The sequence below is a fragment of the Pteropus vampyrus genome, unplaced genomic scaffold, assembly GCF_000151845.1.
Source record: "Pteropus vampyrus isolate Shadow unplaced genomic scaffold, Pvam_2.0 Scaffold61, whole genome shotgun sequence".
NCBI classification, from domain to species: domain Eukaryota; kingdom Metazoa; phylum Chordata; class Mammalia; order Chiroptera; family Pteropodidae; genus Pteropus; species Pteropus vampyrus.
The window spans coordinates 7251457-7271144 of NW_011888842.1; the positions used below are offsets into that span (position 1 = coordinate 7251457).

At 47.5% G+C, this 19688-nt stretch overlaps 1 protein-coding gene across 1 annotated transcript in view; it reads right to left on the minus strand.

Moving 5' to 3' along the window:
- TTLL11 (tubulin tyrosine ligase like 11) overlaps window positions 1–19688 on the minus strand; it is a 215986-nt gene that overhangs the window by 128171 nt on the left and 68127 nt on the right. The window contains 1 exon segment of the mRNA XM_011361002.2: window positions 1265–1840. Within this exon segment, the coding sequence (XP_011359304.1) occupies window positions 1265–1840 (576 nt within the window).

Consider the following 19688-nt stretch of genomic DNA (forward strand, 5'->3'; position numbering starts at 1 on the left):
CGAACACTGATGAGTTCCTGATCTTTCTCTGCAGCCCAGACTTTTCACTCCTCAACTCCAAGCCCAAATGTCCAATTGTCTGCTCAACCTTCCCACGTGGATGTCACACGGGCATTTCAAAGACATTTCCAAGTCCAGCTCGACCGTCTTCCACAAGCCTGGTTCCCTGCTGGTGGCTTCTGTCCATGCATGTAAGCGCTTAAGCCACCTGCCACTCGGTCTCGGTTCTTGCTCCCTCACTGCCGCCATCTCTCCGCTCTCCCCCAGCTCCATCCAATCACCGAGCCCAGCCATCCTACCTCCTCGACGGCCCTTACTCCTACTCTCCCCATCTCCGCCCTGCCAGCATCATCTCTCGCCAGTACGAAAGCGATCAGCTCACTAGTCACCTCCCCGATCCCAGCCTTGCCTCAGTCCGTCCCCTCCCTGCAGCCAGTTCGTTCTTTGTAACGTGCAAATCTGAGTTCGTCGGTCCCCTGCTAACATCCTCAAGTGGCCCTCACTGCCCTTGGCTCTCAGGGAGTTGGCCCTCACCTACCTCTCCCACCTCATCTTCCCTCATCTCCCTCCCAACCTCTGCCTCCAGACCCCCCTCCAACCGCACTGAACCGCTTTCAGTTCCTCAAATGATTCATGTTTTCCTCTTCCAAGGTCTGCAAACGTGTCTCCCCTTAAAACACCTTGTCCTCCCCAGCCTTGCCCAGTCTCGCCTGCTTCACTTAACTCTTAACTTCGGGGTCCAGGTTACTTGTCATTTCTTCCAGGAAGCCTTCCCAGACCACCCTTACTCCCACCCAGAAGACGTTAGACGGCTCCACAATCTCAGTGCCCAGGACATTTCCTCCTCCACTTATCACTTGTGACACTTCACACTAATTACTTTTTAAATTATTTGTCTCTCACAGAGACCTGACTTCCGGTCTGACCAGGACCTCGGACAGTGCCTGGCCCCTACCTTAAGCAGGTGGTAAAAACTGCCAAAAGAGGGAATGAATACATGAATGGCAGGCACTGCACTTCGCATATGTCGTCTCATCCTCAGAGGGAGGTGCTATTAATTTCATTTTACAGATGAGAAAAGGGAAGTCACTTACCCCAAATCACACAGCTAGCAAATAGAAAGCTGCAGGTTGGATCCCGGGTTAACACCAAAACCCACACGAGCAACCACCCCTCCTCACCTCTGGCCGGCCCGCCCCCACCCCTCGTCCCGCACGAGGCCCTATCAAGACTGAGAACTCGGGCGGGGGACGGGCGACGTTACCTGGAAGCACGTGGGCCCCGGCCTCCCTGCGGGGATGTCCGACTGGTAGAAAACTTTGAGCTCTGGTGTCAGGGCAATGACAGTCTTAATCACCAAGGAGATGATGTCAGACCAGACCTTCTTGATGTCAACGCCTTTGGAAGACAGCCTACAAAGAATGCTAGAAAAAGTCCTTTTGCTGCCTGTGCTAGTGCTGTCCGAATGGACAAAGTTGCCGCTGTGGATGTTCAGTGAATAGTTGGTTAGGTGCATGAAGATGTGGTGCAGGTTTTTGGAGCTGGGCTCCTGGTATGGCTCCGTACAGAATCTAGAGAGTCCATCTTTGGCTATGTAAATCTCTAAGGGGTCTAAGGACTTCAGTAAGACATACAGACGAATATCAAACTTAAGCTTGTCGATAAGGAGAGGTTTGCAGATGTACTCCTGGACCACCGCCGGCCTGCTCTGGAGGGTGCCTGCCAGGCGGATGTCACTGGGGTCTTTAATGAGGTAGATTCCGTCACCCTGACAACCACCATCAGGCTTCACAATAAAAGTGGGCTTCCAGGAGGGGTCACCGTCTTTCACCATTCGAACCTGGGGGGAGAAAAGAAGGGTTAGCATTATGTTATTTTCCTTTCTGGCCCCCCAAGACAGAGCAGGACGTTGGCAAATGCTTGATGAATGAGCGACAAAATGAGCCCTGTCTATGTGAGCACTCGCCGAGCACCTGCTGGGAGAAGACACTGTGCCCAGTACTGAGACAGTGACTTAAGGACAGACCTCAATCCTCCAGAAGGGAGATGGAGAAAGAGCGCAGTGAATTTGCAGGCACAAACCTGGGTTCGAATCCCAGATCTTTGCTGGTTATTAGCTATAACCCTGAGCAAGTCGTGTAACTGATGACGATGATGATGACCTAGGACTATTTATGAGTGCCTACTAGGCCCCAAGCACTATATTAGGCCCTTGTCGTGAGTTATCGCATCCGACTCTCACAGACGACACAGTGGTTCTTTTTATCATATAGGAAACAGAGAAGGTACAGCAGTTGTTAAGAGCGTAGCGTCAGGCTGCCTGGGCTCAAACCCTGGCGCTGCTACTTACTGTGTGACTTGGGCAAGTTACTTAAATTATCTGTGCCTTCCTCATCTGCAAAATAGGAGAAAGATTATTCTGAGGATTGATGAGGTAACACCTGCGAAGGGTTGAGCCCCGGAGCCTGACACATACAAGGCCACCATCAAGCCTCACTGTCGCTGTTTTTCAAGGATGGAGTAGCTTGCTGGCTAAGTGGGGGGCGGAACTGGGGTTGGATTCTAGATCACGGATGTAACATGCACCTTCCCCTGTACTGAGAGGCCTCGGTTTCCACGTCTTAAAAACAGGGCTATAAAACCAACCCTCACTGGGTCATCATAAGGAAGAAATAAACTAATATGTGCAAGGGCCAAGCACAGAGCCAGTACACAGAAAATGTTAGTTTTATCATCTGTGTCTCTTATAAGGTTCATCTAGCAGATTTTACCAATCCGTCAGTGTGTCGAGATCTTTTTGAAACTGGATTCTGTCATCCGTAATATTTGCTCTCCTCCCAGCTCCAGGTCAGCAGGACACGCACGTAATCATCCAGGGCGTTTGACTAGTCCAGTCAGTCTGGATCTCCAGGTCTGCGTAATTCATACGCGCCCAAGTCTCCTGGACGCCTGTCACATCTTTCGTGCAGCCATGGAGAACAGATGGACTACATGGCGGGACAGGAGGTTTTCACGGAGGTGGGGACGGAAGGCAGAGGAAATGTAAAGGTGGATTTGAAAGAAGGAGCTTCTGGCGTGAAAGAGCCGGAGAGCAGGCCTTCCCTCCATTCTGAAGTGCGTGATGCAGAGTCGGGGTGGCAGGCCCCAGCACTGGGCTCGCCCTGGCCTCCACCTTTGCTGCGTAAGCCAGCTTGGGGCATCTGCACTCCGGGCTTTACTTATCTCTCTGACCAGCCTATATTTCTAAGTGAAGCTTTTGCCAATTCCTTGGGCACTATCAGTTACTCCGGGCTTGTAAAAGATCTTTAACAATGGAGAAACACTTAAAGCCTTAATAATGGTCCACATCAATTGTCTCCCCTTGTCAGCAGGATTCGGGAATGAAACTTCATCGGAGATCAATGCAAGCTTCCCAGGGCCCTCCACGGAGCTTTCTTGCAACTGCAACCTTGACGTTTATGTAGTTACTTAATATTCATCCACAGCATTCATACATTCGGCCCTTTACAGTAAATATAAATGTTCTGGAGAAATGGCAGTTATGGATCAGGAGGCGAAAAATGTCAAGTTTGCACTGATGGGTAATTTCTCCCTCTGGAAAGCTTCTGCTATGCTGAAGATACTAACAGTTCAATACTTTTTTCAGAAGCAATATTTTTTTCTCCTTTGAATTCAGTGTATATGCCTTAAATAAATTAAACTACATGGTCTATAGTCTCTGCCATTCATTGCATTACTGAATATTTCTTCTGCTCTTTGCCAGAGTAGTATCATACAAATCGGGATTATTAATACTAACAGAATCATTGAATTTTTAGAACCATTAGGATCCTCAAAGTTCAATATCACCCAATCCTCTTGTAATTCGAATGCGGAAGCTGAGGCTCACAGAGGTGACATGACTTGCCTTGGGTGCCATAGCTGGCTAGAGGCATGGTTAGGATGAGAACTGAGGTCTTCTGTGCCATTTTTACCTCGGATAAGAAAAAATTACAGGTCTCTTTCTCCTGAATACTATAGAAAAGAACCTTTTAACATAGCAGACATCATTGGTATCTGAGCTCTGTCCTCACACCAAAGGGTTTGGCCCCTGAGCATGGCCTTCCTGGAACTATAACCACAGACCCTGAGTTTGCCAGGATGGCTCCCGTTCCAGATCGCCTGTCGGGGTTTCTGGTGCAGTCTGTGTGGAAGCCTCCTGGCTGTGCTGGGTGTGGTTCCCGTAGTCACCAGACCCTTCAGCAACTTCTGTTTTTCGAAGGGAGATAGATTTTCCAGAATTTCATATTCACTCTCCTCACTTTCCTCCCAACTACTAAAATTATTAAAGTTAAGGACTAATGCATTGGTTCTTAGCAAGAAGTCATCGACCAGGATCTAAATATAGTCTGTGTAACTAGGCCCCGACTCCAGAAATTCTGATTTCATAGATCTGGGATGAGACCCGGGCATACGTATTTTGCAAAAAGCACGACAGGTGATTCTGACATTCGCTCGGTTTGCGAATCGCTGGACTAATGTGAATTAAATAAAAATACAATTTGGGATCAACATGTATTGAAGTTTTATGCACTGACATTAGCCTGAACTCCTGCACTTAGGCTACAGCTGATGGCATCTCCGTTTTTACTCAAACCTGCTGTGGAACGTGCAATCCACTGAATGCAGGGATGGCTGAAAGAGATACGAAGAGATGGAGTGGCCTGATTGCTTGGCACTCACCCGGCCCATTAAAAAATATCTGTCTGTTACTGCCCCCTAGTGGAAACCTAAGAAACATAACTGGGAAAGACCCTAATTCAAAATTCTCTTTTTAGATGTTAAAATGGTCTTAAAGAAGCACCCCTACAAAGCTGTGGTGCTGTTAAGGTAAGATCATACTTTGAATGAACTCATATCTAAAATGCCAGGGTTGGTCAAGATCACATTCAGTTTTCATACTCTCCGTCTTAAATATTTTCAAGTGTTCTTCCTACTACATAGATTGGCCTACCTGTTAAAATTCTCAGTCTGTATAAAACTTTTTAAATTATGGGCAAATAATACAATCCTGGAAATATGTGCCACAAAAAGCCAGCGATTTTTATATTCTTTATTGTTCTTTCTTGCATTTTCTAGTTTCTATTAGGAAAATAAATATTAGTAACAACAGTAGGCAGCAGCAGCAGCAAGTGTCTCTAAAGATAAAGAGTTTTATAAGGAATAGCTTTTGGTGAACAGATATTCGTATATCTATGTTCATGGCAGCATTGTTCACAATAGCCAAAGGTGGAGGCAACCCATGCCCATCGACAGATGAACGGATAAACAAAATGCAGTAGATTCATACAATAGAATACTATTCAGCCATAGAAAGGAAGGAAATTGTGGCACATGCTACAACATTGCTGAACCTTCGGGACATTATGCTCAGTGAAATAAGCCATCACACAAAAGGACAGATACTGTGTGGTTCCACTTGTATGAGGTACCTAGAAGAGTCAGATTCATAGAGACAGAAAGTAGAATGGTTACCAGGGGCCGGGGGAGGGGGAATGGGGAGTTAGTATTTGATGGGTAGAGTTTTAGCTGGAGAAGATGAAAAAGATTCTGGGTTTTGGAGTTGGTGGTGACAGTTACACAACAGTGTGAATGTACTTAACACCGCTGAACTGGACACTTAAATGATTAAGACGGTAAAATTTATGTTATGCATATGTTCTCAAAAGTTTTTTTAAGTTGAAAAAAATTTTGATGGGAAAAAAAAAAAGAAAAATCACTTTTGGTGAGTTTGAAAGATTGCTGACGCAAAAGGCAGAAAATCTGGACTCTAGTCCCGATTTAGTCAGGTAATTTCTGTCTGTGGGACCTTGAGAAAGTCGCCTAACCTCTTGGGCTTTGTTGAATTCACCTATAAAATGAAGGGGTCACACTAAGGTCCCTGGCTTCTGCCAGCTAACAGGTCCTGAACAATGATTTATCCTGACATCACCACAGTTGAAGGCTGTGTTACAAACACGCACGTGACATTAATCAGCGGAGAGTTCGCGCCAAGCCGCAGTGACAGGCGCGTGGAGATAATCTATGTGAGCAGGAGATCTGGGTGAGAGATTGATGGTGCACTCGAGGAAGCTGGCCGGGCACCTGGGGGAAGCAAGCTAAAATATTTTGAGAGAGAAATTCAGCAACTAGGATACCAAGCTGCAAAGCATTGTTAGCGGCGAGGGGCAGGTAAAGGACAATTCCTGAAGAAAGACTGTGTCTGCAACACTGAGGAAGTCAAAGTCAGTTAGAGCAGTCCTCCGTCAGGCAGGCAGATTTGCATCTAATCTTAGCAACCGAGACCCTTGGTATCACAGGCACAGGCAGCAGATCTTAAGCAAAAGCAAGCCTCTGGGTAGACAAAGAAATGCCACAAAGCACACGCTGGACACAGCGCAGGAACCAGCCCCTTCCACTTCCAGCCTCAGTGGACCGAGCCTCGCACCCAGGGAAAATCCCTACTCCCGAAGTTCAAGGCGACTTCTGAGTCAGCCGAGAACGAAGCAGTCTGCAGTCAGGTGCCTGAGGGCCAGACGGGAAAGGGCAGAGTGGGAGCGAGGCGGGTGAGGCCGAGAGAAAGAACTGAGCCGGGAACACGCTGTCGCAGAGCAGTGTCATGAAGGCGGGAGACAGCGGGATGCGTCCGGGGAACTGCGAATAGTCCCCGTGGCTGGACAGCAGAGAGGGGGGAGAGGGGAGTGCAGTGAAGTCTCATTCCTGAGATCTGCGGGGGTCAGATCACTATGACAACAATTACGTCATTAGCGCACAACTGCTGGGCACTAATTATGGATCGGGCACTATCATAAGCACTTTATGTGTACTATTCTCATTTAGCCCTCCACAACCTTATTTTACAGATAAGGAAATGGGTGCCCAGAGATGTTCAGCAACTTGCCAAAGGCTACACAGCCAATAAGACATGGAGGCAGGATCTGAACACAGGTCCTCCGGTTCCAGAGCCCATGTCCGGAATGAAGGGAGGAAAGGGAATGGAAGAAGACCCAGCTTGGGCGTGAGCAGGGCCTGACAGGGAAGGGCCTCGAAGATCATTTAGAGGAGTTTAGACATCGTCCTAAAGCGAGGAGGAGTCACTGAAGGGTGACCCGGCGAGGAGGACAGGAGCATGCAGGACGACGTCCTAATGTCTAGGCGGATGGGGAAGCATCGCAGTGGAGAGGTTTGGGGGAAGCTGGGGAAGATGAAGAGCCAGACAGAGAAATCCAGAGGATACACAGCTGGAGAGGTCCCAGAGTCACCCGGAAGTGTGTGTCTGGAGCTTGGGAGAGAGATCTGGGTCATCAGGCCCCTGGACGGTGGCTGGAGCCTCCACAATGGGCGACGTTACACCGGGAAAGCGAAGAGAGGGAGACGCGCACGCGCCTGGGAACGGGAGGCGGGGCGGGCGGAAGGGATCGCAAACGCCTGGTATTTGTGCTCGATCTGTCGGAAACTGGCGGATTTTCAACCGGCAGGTGACATGGCACCTGTATCACTCTGGCCCTCGTGACGAATGGTTTGGAAGGAACGGTGCAGGGAGATACGGGGGCTTGCAGAGTCACGAAAGCCTAAGCTGGGGGCGCGGCAACGGGGTCGGGATGGGACGTGACGCGGGTAGATTTAGTGGCCCCTGGCGACTGGACGGAGGTGAAGGGAGAAAGAGGGACTCGGCAATGAGGGGGGATGGTACCCTTTACATATTTAGGGAACACAGGAAGAGAGGAGGTCTGCTTGGGGAGGGGAGATGAGGGCTCCACCTCATCGACTGAATGTTAATTGAGCACCTACAGCCACGGAGCCAACTGAGGGCGTCATAACGTCACTACTCAAGCCCCTTACTGGCCATTGGAACCCGACCCTGTTGTCCAGTATCTCACACATGATTGACTTTGATACGGCAACTCTCCCAGTACCAGCGAAAATAGGAACTTCTGTCTGGCAGGGGTGAGACTCGAATTTTAAACTCAGACGTGGAATGTGCTGAACTGGAGGAAGGGTGTCCAAAGAAGCTCTCAGCGCGATGGTCAGCGCGGCCACCTCGGGCCCGGGGTCAACCTGCCAGACCGGCCCCTGCGCGGACAAACAGTGTCACCCTCCACAGCCTTTAAGAATTCCAGTTAAGAAAACCTAAGTAGCAAAACAAAACAAAACAGAACGCCTGCTCGTTTTGTCAGTGATGACTTCCCTGGGTTTGCTCGAACAGTTTAGAGCAGCCGTCCCCAACCTTTCTGGCACCAGGGACCAGTGCTCCTGTGAGAATCTAAGGCCTGATGATCTGAGGTGGAGCTGAGGCGGTGATGCTGGCGCTGGGGAGCGGCTGCAGATACAGGTGAAGCTTCGTTTGCTTGCCCACTGCTCACCTCCTGCTGTGCGCCCGGTTCCCTAACAGGCCATGGACAGGTACCGGTCCACAGCCCGGGGGTTGGGGACCTCTGAGTTTAAAGGATTTAACATCAATTATTCCCAAGGAATTGCAGCTGACCACTCATGCGAAACACGTGGGCTGGCTTAGAAGGCCCCCGTCCTCGGCAGGCGAACTCTCTTTCTCTCCACAGCCTCATTTCCTGCCTTTCCCGCCCCCCACCCCCCCCCGGCCCCCGCCCTCAGTCCCTCTTTCATGCCCCTACACCTAGACCTCTCTCCCGCTTCTTTGCCTGCAGAACTCCTACTTATCCTCTAAGGCCCAGCTCAAAGATTCCCCTGAGAACCCTGTCCTGGCCTACGACCCTCCAGGAGAACGGCCGCCCCCGTCCTCTGTGCTCCACGGTGGTGGCATCTCATCCTTCCACGCCTGGCACTCCTCCATCACACTGTGCTCTACGTACGCTCGTGTCTTTAAGTTTAGAGCTGTACTGTATTAGAGCTACACAGTCTATTATGAAAGCTAAGGACACGGTCTATTATGAAAGCTAAGTCCTAAGTCTATTATGAAAGCTAAGGACACTCGCGCTGAAGCTGGACTCCCAGTGCCAGGGAGCCTCACGCCACTGCCACGTCGGCAGCTACATAACCTTCAACTGGTTCCTCGCCTCCCTGTGCCTCAGTTTGCTCATCTGGAAAATGGGAGTGATAGTGATGCCTTCACCACAGGGTTGTTGTGAGGGTCACTAACGTTAAAGACCGTGAAGTGCTGGGTCTATCATAGGGTGTGTGGCTATTATGATTCATTGTCTCTCCCATTTGACTACGTGCTCGAGGAGGATGAAGATCGTGCCTTATTTATACTCACCCAGTATATAGCAGAGTGGGTGCTCAATAAATATTCGCCAAAATAAAATTATCACAAAACTTGATTACTACAGCATTCATGAACCCCAGGAACATTACTTAATAGATACCCGGTTGACAGATTGCCAGGTAAACCAACTTCTATAGAAGCAAAACTATTTCAACAAATTAGAAAGATGAAAGGGAAAACGCCATTTGTGAAACACATATTCTGTGCTATTTGCTATACAGCCATGATCGACTGAATCCTCACAACAACCCTGCAAGGAAACAGAGGCTCAGAGAGGTGGGGTCCCAGGGCCAAGGTCACATGGCCAAGGAGCAGTAGTTATCATGTGAAACCAAGATGATCAGATTCAAAAGTCTGTGATCTTTCCATGACAGCTTTGTTCTTTGGGAAAAGACAAAGCAGTTGAGATGTAGGAACTTCTGTTTAATGGCAGAGCAAGGAGGAAGATCGCTGTGGGAGTACAAAGCCAGAGCCAAGCCAAGCAGGACTCACCTTGCCTGAGCTAAGGCCAGCAGTGTAAGAGGGACTCACACGGACGCAGAGCTGCCTGTCTTCACGTCCTGCCCGGCCAGGCCCAGGAAGGAATTCTCTCTCTGTCTCTGTCTCTCTGTCTCTCTGTCGCTGTCTCTGTCTCTGTCTCTGTCTCTGTCTCTGTCTCTGTCTCTGTGTCTCTGTCTCTCTCTCTCTCTCTCTCTCTCTCTCTCACATACACACACACACACTCTAAAACCAAAGAAACTGGAGACTTGATCAAGGCCACGCAGCTAGTGGCAAAGCCAGAACTAAAACAAAATCTCCAGACTTCCGACCCAATGTTCTTCTGTCATAATTGATTCACGCGTCTGAAGAGGTCGTTCAGAAGAGACCTTGGGAATTAGTCTCTCCTCGTTTTGAATAATAACATCACATTTATTTGGTGTTAGCAATAAATTTCAGTGCTTTTCAGCTATCACCATATTTAATGTTCAAATCTCCACTGTAAGGAGAACGAGGAAATTGAAGCCCAGAGAGTGAAGTAGGAAGCCTGCGGTCACCCGGCTGGAAGGTGGAACCAGGTCAGCAGTCCAGGGCCTGAGGTGCCCTTTCCATGGAAGATGCTGTCGCATTCACCTGGGAGGTGACACAGCAGCACAGGGGCTGCTCAGGGAAGCCAGCCCTGCCGATCACGACAACGGAGCAGCAAAGAGGAAGCTCTCCGCATGCTTTGCCCCAAACCCCGCCTGTTATCGAGGCAGTTTGCTAGATCCCACTTTCGGTGCACAGAGACTTTACGTGGCCATAATCTATCCATCATTAGTGAACGATCGATCGGGAAGCCACTCTGCAACACACGTGAGGTGATACATCCTGCTCAGTAGGAAGGAACCTGTCGCGGGAGCCACGTGAGGGGCATGAGAACACATGGACGCTGGGCACCAGCCAGGCCAGGCAGCACCCCCGGCCTCCTCTGCCCGCTCCCGGCTCTCTCAAGGTCCCCTAACACGTGGGCTCTGACCAGGCTGCAGCTCCCCTTCGCCTCCTCGGGGGCCACGTATCTGAGTGTGTGGGGAGCAGCAGGGCACAGGGCACGGCCTTGGAGTCAGACAGACCTGGGGTCAAAGCTCAGCTTGGCCACCTCCTGGCCGGGGGGCCCTGGCCAAACTCCTTAACCTGCTTGTGTTCAGCATCCTCCCCTGTCAAAAGCGGGACGAGCGTCCAGTTCCTCTGGCTGCTGTGAGGACTAAATAATATCTTACATTTGGACTTAACACGGCACTATTTTTTGTTATTTCATTTTACGTTAGAATTTCTTGTTCTGCCTTGGTTTCCCAATCACCGTCTAGATTCTCTGTGGAGGCTCATCCCAGCCAGCTTGTCTGAAGTCCGAACGCCCGCCCAGCACTCCCTTCGGTGACTGCGCCCGTCTCCTGACCCTCAGCTATTTCCTGGTCCCCTCGGGTGGCAGCCTCATGCTTCCCACACTCCTTTGGGCCACCCAGCGAAGTCCGACCCACAGCCTGGCTCCCCTCCCTGGCCTCACAGGCCTCCCTCCCCAGCTTTCTCCCCTACAGTCTCCTTTTGAGATCCCAGGAGGCACCGCAGCTGATCCCATCTGAATGCGACACTGAATTGCTGAGTACACTCCCCTTCCAGCTCAAATCGTTTTTCCTATACTGAGGCTTTCCTGCTAACGAACTGGCGAAATAATCTTTAGCTCACCTCCAAAGTTATCGGCTACATTAAAATCAAGCCCCCGGCTTTTCCCCCCTTCCCAGTCCTCATGTGTCTCCAATGTTCTCGCCACACTTTACACACTGAGCTTTAAAAAAATACAAGAATATCAATGTCATATTTTGTAACAGTTAAACCAGGTGTCCTCCCTCCCAATGCCCTTCCACCGTTTGGAGTATTGATGAGCTCCAGGCACTGGGCTAGGCTTGTCAATATGTATGCATGAAATCGAATCCTACAAGATGAGTAATAATAGCGTTTTCATTTTTATACTTTGTAGCTAGAGGTTTTCCCTGATACTCTAAGACCCTACAAAAAAAGAGGCTGGGTTAACTTAACTGCTAATTCCTTAAAGACAGGGAAAATATCTCAGCATCTCTAGGCTGCCCCACATCTGTCTGTCCCCACCTAACAAGGAACCCTGCATGGAGTAGGACTCAGCAAACGCTGGTTGGAACCCACTTCACTGTCTCACTTGCTCAGCATTGTTACATTTTGTCCAGGATCACAGGTAACAGTACTTTGAGTGCTAATCCTGGGTAGTTTCAACCACTCCCAGGACCTTCAGTTAAAGTGCGCCCTGAATGCAGCTGACTTCCCCCACTTTCTACGTCTGGCACACACTTCCCTCTTGGTCTCCAGACCCGTATAATGAGACATCTCCATAGGCTTTAGAAATTCGCCATGGCCAAAACTAAATCCATTGTCCCTTTTCTCAAGTCTCCTCCTCCTGTGCCTCCTTTGTCCGTCAATAGTAGCACCATCCACCTATGTCCCCAAACCAGAACTCTGGGAGTCACCCTACCTTTACCTTTTCTTGCGTTATCCAACCACTTCTAGTCACCAAATTCTGACATTTCCCCCTCTTAACACATCTTACCATCCTCGGCCCCTCTCAGCATCTCTCACCTACATTATTGCAACAGCCCCTAAGAGATCTGAAGGCCTGAAGTAGAGGCGCTGTGCTGGGTCATTCCCATACATAATTTCCAATCCTTGTAAAGCATTAGAGGGTGAGCTGTATGAAACTGCTGTTTTTATAGGTCAAAACAGTCATACGGATATTGGCAATTTCATATCGCTCAGCCTAATACTATTACAGTTGAGGAAACTGGGACTTAAAGGATAAATAAATCATTTCCCCAAAGTCAGACACCGAGGGGCCAGGATCTGAACCCAGGTGTGTGTTCAAATTCCCAAAGGTCTTACTTTTTCTGCAGAATCATATCATCTTTCAGGATTCATAAACCAGTTCCTAGAGGAAGGCTCACAGCTTAATACTTTAAGACGTAATTAATAACATATAATAACTACCACGTATGAGCACGTCCTATGAGCCTTACGTTTATTGTTTTACTTAATCCTCACAGCTACAATGAGAAATCTACCAACATCGGTTTTTTTCCTTTCTGCTTATTCAATGTTACTTTTTAAAATACTTTTTTTTTTGTTCTTCAGTGTCCTTCGTGTATGTATGTGATATCATTTTTAATAATGTTACAAATAAGGGATCTGAGGTTCAGAAAAGTCAGGTGACCCGTGAGTCACACAAGAAGGGACAAGTCGGGAAGGCAGGAATAGTAAAGAGCAGAGTGGGGAAAGGCAGCAAAGTCTGCGATGACTCCTGGGACCAGGGCCAGGAACCTGGACACCTGCTGCCCTGTGTACCGGTGGCATGGTCCGTGGCTGGCCGGCCTGGCTCAAGGTCACGGGGCATGGACAGCAGTGCAGGGCTGATGGTTCTGGGCAAGAGCTCCAATCTCTACCAGAAAAGCACTGGATGATAACCAACAAACCAAGAAACCAATCTACTTTTGAGAAGCAGGCCTGGCAGCCGAGTGCCTGCTGGAGAACTAGACAGTCGTTCGCCTGATCATTTACACCAGCAGGGTGAGGACGGGATCTGCTGCAAGCACTGGATTTCAACCACTGGTTTAAATCTCAAGGAGAAACACGAAGGTGTTGACTAGTCAGGAATCACCGGGAAGCTCTGTGGTGTTCTAAATGAGCCTGCGTGCGGATTGGAAGCCAAGCCAGGCTGAGGTTTACAAAGGAACGCCTACCGTGCCACTGAAGGCCAGCTCCCCAAGCCACTTTCCCTTAAATAAACACTGTCCGTCTCCCTCCTCCTTTATTTCCTTGGGAGCGGGTGGCCCTGGACAAGACCTTTGGCTAAGCTCTCAGATGGACTCGCAGGAAATGTCAGCCCAGCGCCCCCAGTCACTTAACCTGGGTGGTCACCTGTAAGGAAACATCTTTGCTCCTTAACAAGTCAGAGAGGGGCAGTGGGGGCCATCTCTCCGTGTGGAAGCAGGCTGTCTCGTCTGCTCCCCCAAATCCGCTTCTGGAGGGGCGCATATCTCACAAGTCACTGTCCTGTCCCCATGCAATGGACTTAGGACAGGAGGGGAGTTTGATCCCTTTTAATGCTTTTAAGTCGAGCATGGCTCGGTCTCTTTCCTTAGTTCCCCGTGGTCCAGATGCAAACGAGCTTCAAAAGACTTTATTAATGGCTCAGGAGAGCACGAGGGAAATAAACACAGAGAAGAGCACGCAGCTAGATCGTTCTGTTTATACATACTCTCATCTCAGCGTGACAGGGCTCTTCAGTGTGCCCTTAGATGGCGGGAGACAGCGTCTTCCCACGGCCTAGGAGCACATCCAGATTCCCCAGAGGCTCGGTTGAGAGATCCCCTGCCAGCTCTAAGAGACCCCTGACCCTGACGTTGGAAAGTGTGTCCTCTCTAGGGGACACCTCGCCTATGACCCATACAGACAGGACGGCTGAACTACAACCTCAAGACTGCATTTTAGGATATTAGGATGCAACCCCATAAACTCGTAGCCACAGAGAGACGTGTACAAGAAAGAGTATTTGTTACTGGACAGCACCAAAATCTTCATCCATCTTATGGAGATTATAATAAACCCCTCTGGCCCAGCATCCTCAGACCTGCACGACGAGGGGACACTTATAGAAGTATAATGTACTTGGAGAGCACTGACAGGAACTCACAAAAACCACATTAATAATGTGGACCGATTATAATGTCAGTGTATAAGACATGGAGATATGGTGCTATGAGTCCACGGGAACTTGAGTCAGTATCTATTATAACATTCAATATACAACAATTAATCGGAGTGGCCATGTACCCTTTTGCCTTCGCCTCAAATCCAGGTGGCCACGATCTCCTTGTTAGTGTCTCACCTGTCAAATTTTTAAAGTATCCCCTGGTTATCTACCAAAGACGAATCCAAGAGCAGCAGAGATAAGTCTGAGTGGTTTTTACTCTGAGAAATCTTTTTATTCGGAGCTTTAAGCACTTTCTAAATATCTAGAAGTTGCAAACGCATCACCAGGGGAGTAGGAAAAAGGCAAGAGAAAGAAGCGGCCATTTATTGGCACTGTAGTGCTGGGTGCTTTAAGGTGATCTTAATACTCTAACTCGTGCGCGTCAGCCAATAGCCTGAGGAGGCTGTTGCCGTTTGGGTTTATAGAGAAGGAAATGGGGCTCAGAGAGTGGAAGACATAAAACGAGGCCACACGTGTCGTGGTGCAGAGTCAACACACGCATAGTCAGCTCAGAATCCAAGCTCTTTCCACGACATCAGGTTGGAAAAGGAAGCGGGGGTCCTGAACCTCAACCTGGGGCTCGCTGGGTCGTATTCGCCTTCCTACCGCATTAAAAGCTCCATAGGAACAAGACCTATGAGGTTTGTTCATCGCATAATCTCGGTGCCAAGGTCAATGCCAGAGACTGGAGCTAAGAAAGCTCAGGAGAAATTTTGAAATTTCTGAAGGGTTGTCGTCATAGGGTCTGTAGGGAACAAACCACAGGGAAGGGGGAAGAAAGGGTGAGAAAAGTCTCAATTCAGAAATATTTTAAAATTTAGCGGAGTCCCACAGTGGAATGAATTACCTTGAAATGTATTAAACTGCCCCCTTCTGAAGATGACCAAGCACCAGCTGAAGCCTGGTCACCTGTCCAGGTATGGAGGGGCTTCACCCAGAGCGGGGTGGCCTGGATTGTCTCTCAGGCCCTTTCGATCCCTAACATGTGTTCATTCTTTGGTACCAACTTCAACTGCAATGTGGCCACGTCTCTTTCCCTCTCTGGGTCTCAGTTTCCTCGTCTATCCAGTGGAGGCATTTGTCTGCATAGGACTCCCAGGATTCTTTCTACAAACTCTCTGGAGGACAAGGATTGTGGCAAGACTGCCTGCAGGATAGCATGGTGCTCGGGGAGGTCACAAACACCCTCCCTCGTGTGGATGCCCACCATGCGTGCAAGCTCCGGTCACCTCAGGCTGTGAGCTCAGGCTGCGAGCTCAGGCTGCGAGCTCAGGCTGCTTCACTATCCAGGCCGAGAGACGGATCGAGTCATCCTCCTTCCAAAAGTAAAGTGGGAATCAGGCAGACCTGTAAGGTTGGACCTAAATCTGGAAAGTGTTCACATTAAACACCGTTAAGCAATATAACAGTTTTTGTGTTTCTTAAGGAAGAAAGATGAAAATGCCCCTGCTCCATATAAATCAATCAGTGGTTCTCAGCGAGACTGGCACGGTCACCTAGGGAGGGTTTGGAACATTTCCGGGAGTGTTTTTGGTCGTCACAGCGAACGGAGAGTATTGCTGGCATTTGGCGGGCAGAGGCCAGTCCTGTCACACTTTGTAAAGTGAAAGACCTGTTTATACATAACATGGCGATAGCCTAGAACCCAGCTCCATGTCACACAGAAGCAAGAAGAATGTTCTACATGATTTAAATTGAGTACCACAATTTTCCGGGAGTACACCAATCATGTAAATAGAGGGAAAATTATACTTCGCCTTCTTCTCCTGGAATTTTATCAAGAGTTGTTCAGTATTTCAGAAGCATCACATGACTAGTGGCATATGGCTTATGGTAGCTGTCACCCATACAACCACAGCGATTATATACAAAGAAAAAGTTTAAAATGTCAATGATTTTTAAATACCACGTATATTATATATAATATCATATATATAAGAGAAAGAATATGAATAATGTTTAATCAAATTGTCTTCATTTTCTTACATCCAAATGTATTCATTATAGGTAGGTACAAGTATATGACCACTTCATTTATGTCTACTTGATGTAACGAATTTACTTATTGAGATGTATAGAATTATGTTATAAAGAACATTTCCTTATTTTCTCCTTTAAAGAACATTAAGGTAGGGTTGTTTTCTTTTGTTTGTTTTTTTAAGAACTATGTGTGATTATATTTCATTTCAGGATGGCAAAGAGAATGTCACAAAATATTTTTTATAAAAGGGAAAGGGCACTGACGTGACATCCCTGTAGTAACAAGCACACTTAGCACGCACCAAAAAAAACAAAAAACAAAAACTAGGGCTTCTCGGAAATTTAGCTGAGTCCCAGGCTGGGCAGGGAAAATACGAGAAAAGCCTGGAGCATCTTGCTGTAGCAAAAGTAGAGAGCGCTCGAAGAGAAACAAGAACCACTAAAAAGACACAGGGCTCCACTGGTGAAATCTTGGATAATGTGAGCATCAAAAGAAATAGCGACAGTAAAGGATTATAACTCACCGAATAAAATAAGAACCCAAGAGCCCACGCTAACATGCATGCATATATACACAGATAAATATATTAAAAAGCAAAGTTTTCCTTGCAGCAGAAACTCAACTAACAAAAGGGCGAGTGGAGTTAGATCGTCACCATTTAGCAACCACAATAATAATAACTGATTTAAGCGAGAATCATCAACTGAGGTTAAAACTAGGTGTGAAGGTTTGAGGAGTAACAGGATACTATGGAGTCTTAAAGTATCTTCCCACAAGGTGCTTATCCCTTAGAAAGGGGAAAATGGCAACTTCTCAGTGGAAATCTTGCAGGCACATCTTAACCACATCGCGTTAATAAGACACACTGACATCGTGTGCCTGCAGAGATGACACCCCTGAGAAAAACACAACCCCACTTCTGTGCCTTGAATCTCATAATAAGGAAACCCAGACAAACCCAAACTGAGGGGTAGTCTGCTAAGGAGCCTGTATTCATCAAAAACACCAATGGCATGAAACACAAAGAAAGACTAAGAAATTCTTCCAGATTAAAGGAGATTAAAGAGACACTACAACTGAATGCAAGGTGTGATCCAGGACTTTCTTTTGCTATACATCATCGGGACAATTGTCAAAATCTGAATAAATTCTGAACAGGATTAAATTAGAAAATAGTATTGGATCAATGTTAATCTCGTGATTGTGATAATGACGCTCTGGCTATAAAAGAAAATGCTCTTTTATTTAGGAAATATGCACAGAGCGTTTTGTGGTAAAATAGTGTCATGTATGTAACTTTTAGAAAGGAGAAAGCAAATGTGGAAGATTGTCAATATTGGGGGTTATCTGAGTGAAGGATGTGTAGAAATCATTTGTATTATTCTTGCAATTTTTTAAGTTTGAAATTATGCCAAAATAAAAAGTTAAAATGTAAAAGAGCCATTAGTTCCAAAAGGAGAGGCTAGCACTATTATTAGATCTATTCTAGCCAAACGAATCCTTTCATTCTACTCTTATAAGTCTTCTAGAAAATGTATGGGGTTCATTCCAGACAGAGAAGGGGGTGTGTGTTTTGGAGAGAGGAAAGAACAAGAGAATCATATTTCATTAATGAGGCCAGAAAATTCGATTACAACATCTTTCTAAATCCAAATCTCGACTTCGCGTCGCCTTTCAATGAGAACTCCTCCAAGAAGCAATTATATAGCAAAGAAGCTGAACGAGAAGAAGAGCAGGGGAGATTTCTTCGTTTCTTTGGAGATGAGGAAAGAAGGTATAGGCAGAGCAATTTTCATAATTTCCCTTTGAAATAGGCACTGAACTCCAAATTGCTTCCACTATTTTCTTGTAGAAAATTAGACACCTCTACTCAAGTGACTGAGGTGGCATCACTAAGAACTTTTGCAAAATGAAATGAAAGGACAAAAATTGAAGGGTGAAAGATGACCTTTTCCTCGCTTTCGGAAGCAGGGTTTTCTTGACCTTTAAGACAGTCTCCCGGAAAAATGTTTACTTCTTTCACTCTCTCTTTTGCGAAGCTTGCTGTTATGGCTGGGGATGGGGTTGGCGGGGAAGCACATTAAAGCAATGGGCCTCTAACGATCACATTTATTTCGAAATTCCACATAGAAAATCAGTACTGCAAAGCGGTGAGATTATAATAGTTGTGATTTAAAACACTAAATGTATTGCGGGCCAAATCGAAGTTTAGAAAATTAAACAATAGCCTTTCTACTCTTTAAAGTATTATTGCACAGAGCTGTCCTTGGGAGGCGGGAAAAACATCTAAGGCGGACAAAAAAAAGTTTAAGCCAAGCTGGGATGTCATTCAGTCAAAGAGAAAATATCGGCTCTTTTCCTCTCCTAAATGATCTATCATCAAATAATGAGATAGTCTCAAGATTAGATTTTTTATTAAAAATTAAAATAAGCCCATTTCCAATAAGCCAGAAACACCTAGAATGCTTTGTGTAAGCGTTCGTAAATTTCCACCTAAGACCACAAAACCTCTCAAGAGTCATTCATTTCACACACATAGGCCTGAGGGTCCCCTTTGTGGGTCCCCTTTGTGCTGGGCACTGGGGAGACGGAAATGAATCTCCCAGCTCCCTGGGCCACCCCCAGTTTAGCAGGAGCAGCAGAGCAGTAAGTATCCATTTGCTGAGGGGACAGAGTATGATTCTTACAGTATCCCTATTGTGCTACAAGTGAGGAAACTGAGGCTCAGAGTCATTCAGTAACGTACCCAAGGTAACTTAGAAAATGATGACGAAAGGATTTTCGCCCAGGTCTGCAGTGACCCCAGACCCTTGCCTCACCGTCTCTCAACCAGAAACACGCCCCAAAGAAACGACGTTTGAGGGTCCTATGATAGAGGCGGCGTATAAAATTGGAACCCCGAGGAACTGCCTGTGGGGCAGGGCAGTGGAGAAGTGGGAGGCGGAGTGGGAGGCGGGCGTCAGAAAAGGCCTTCACAGATTTGGTGGCACCAACTCTGACACAGGTGAGCTTAGGAAGAGTTTGTCAGGAGGACGAGTGCAGGAAGGGCATCCCTGGCAGGAGAAACAGCCAAGAGGTGCAAGGACTTGGGCAGATGCGAACCTTTCCAGAAGGGCTTTTGAGGGAACCGACGGGAAGGATGTCTTGCCTTAGCCAATATT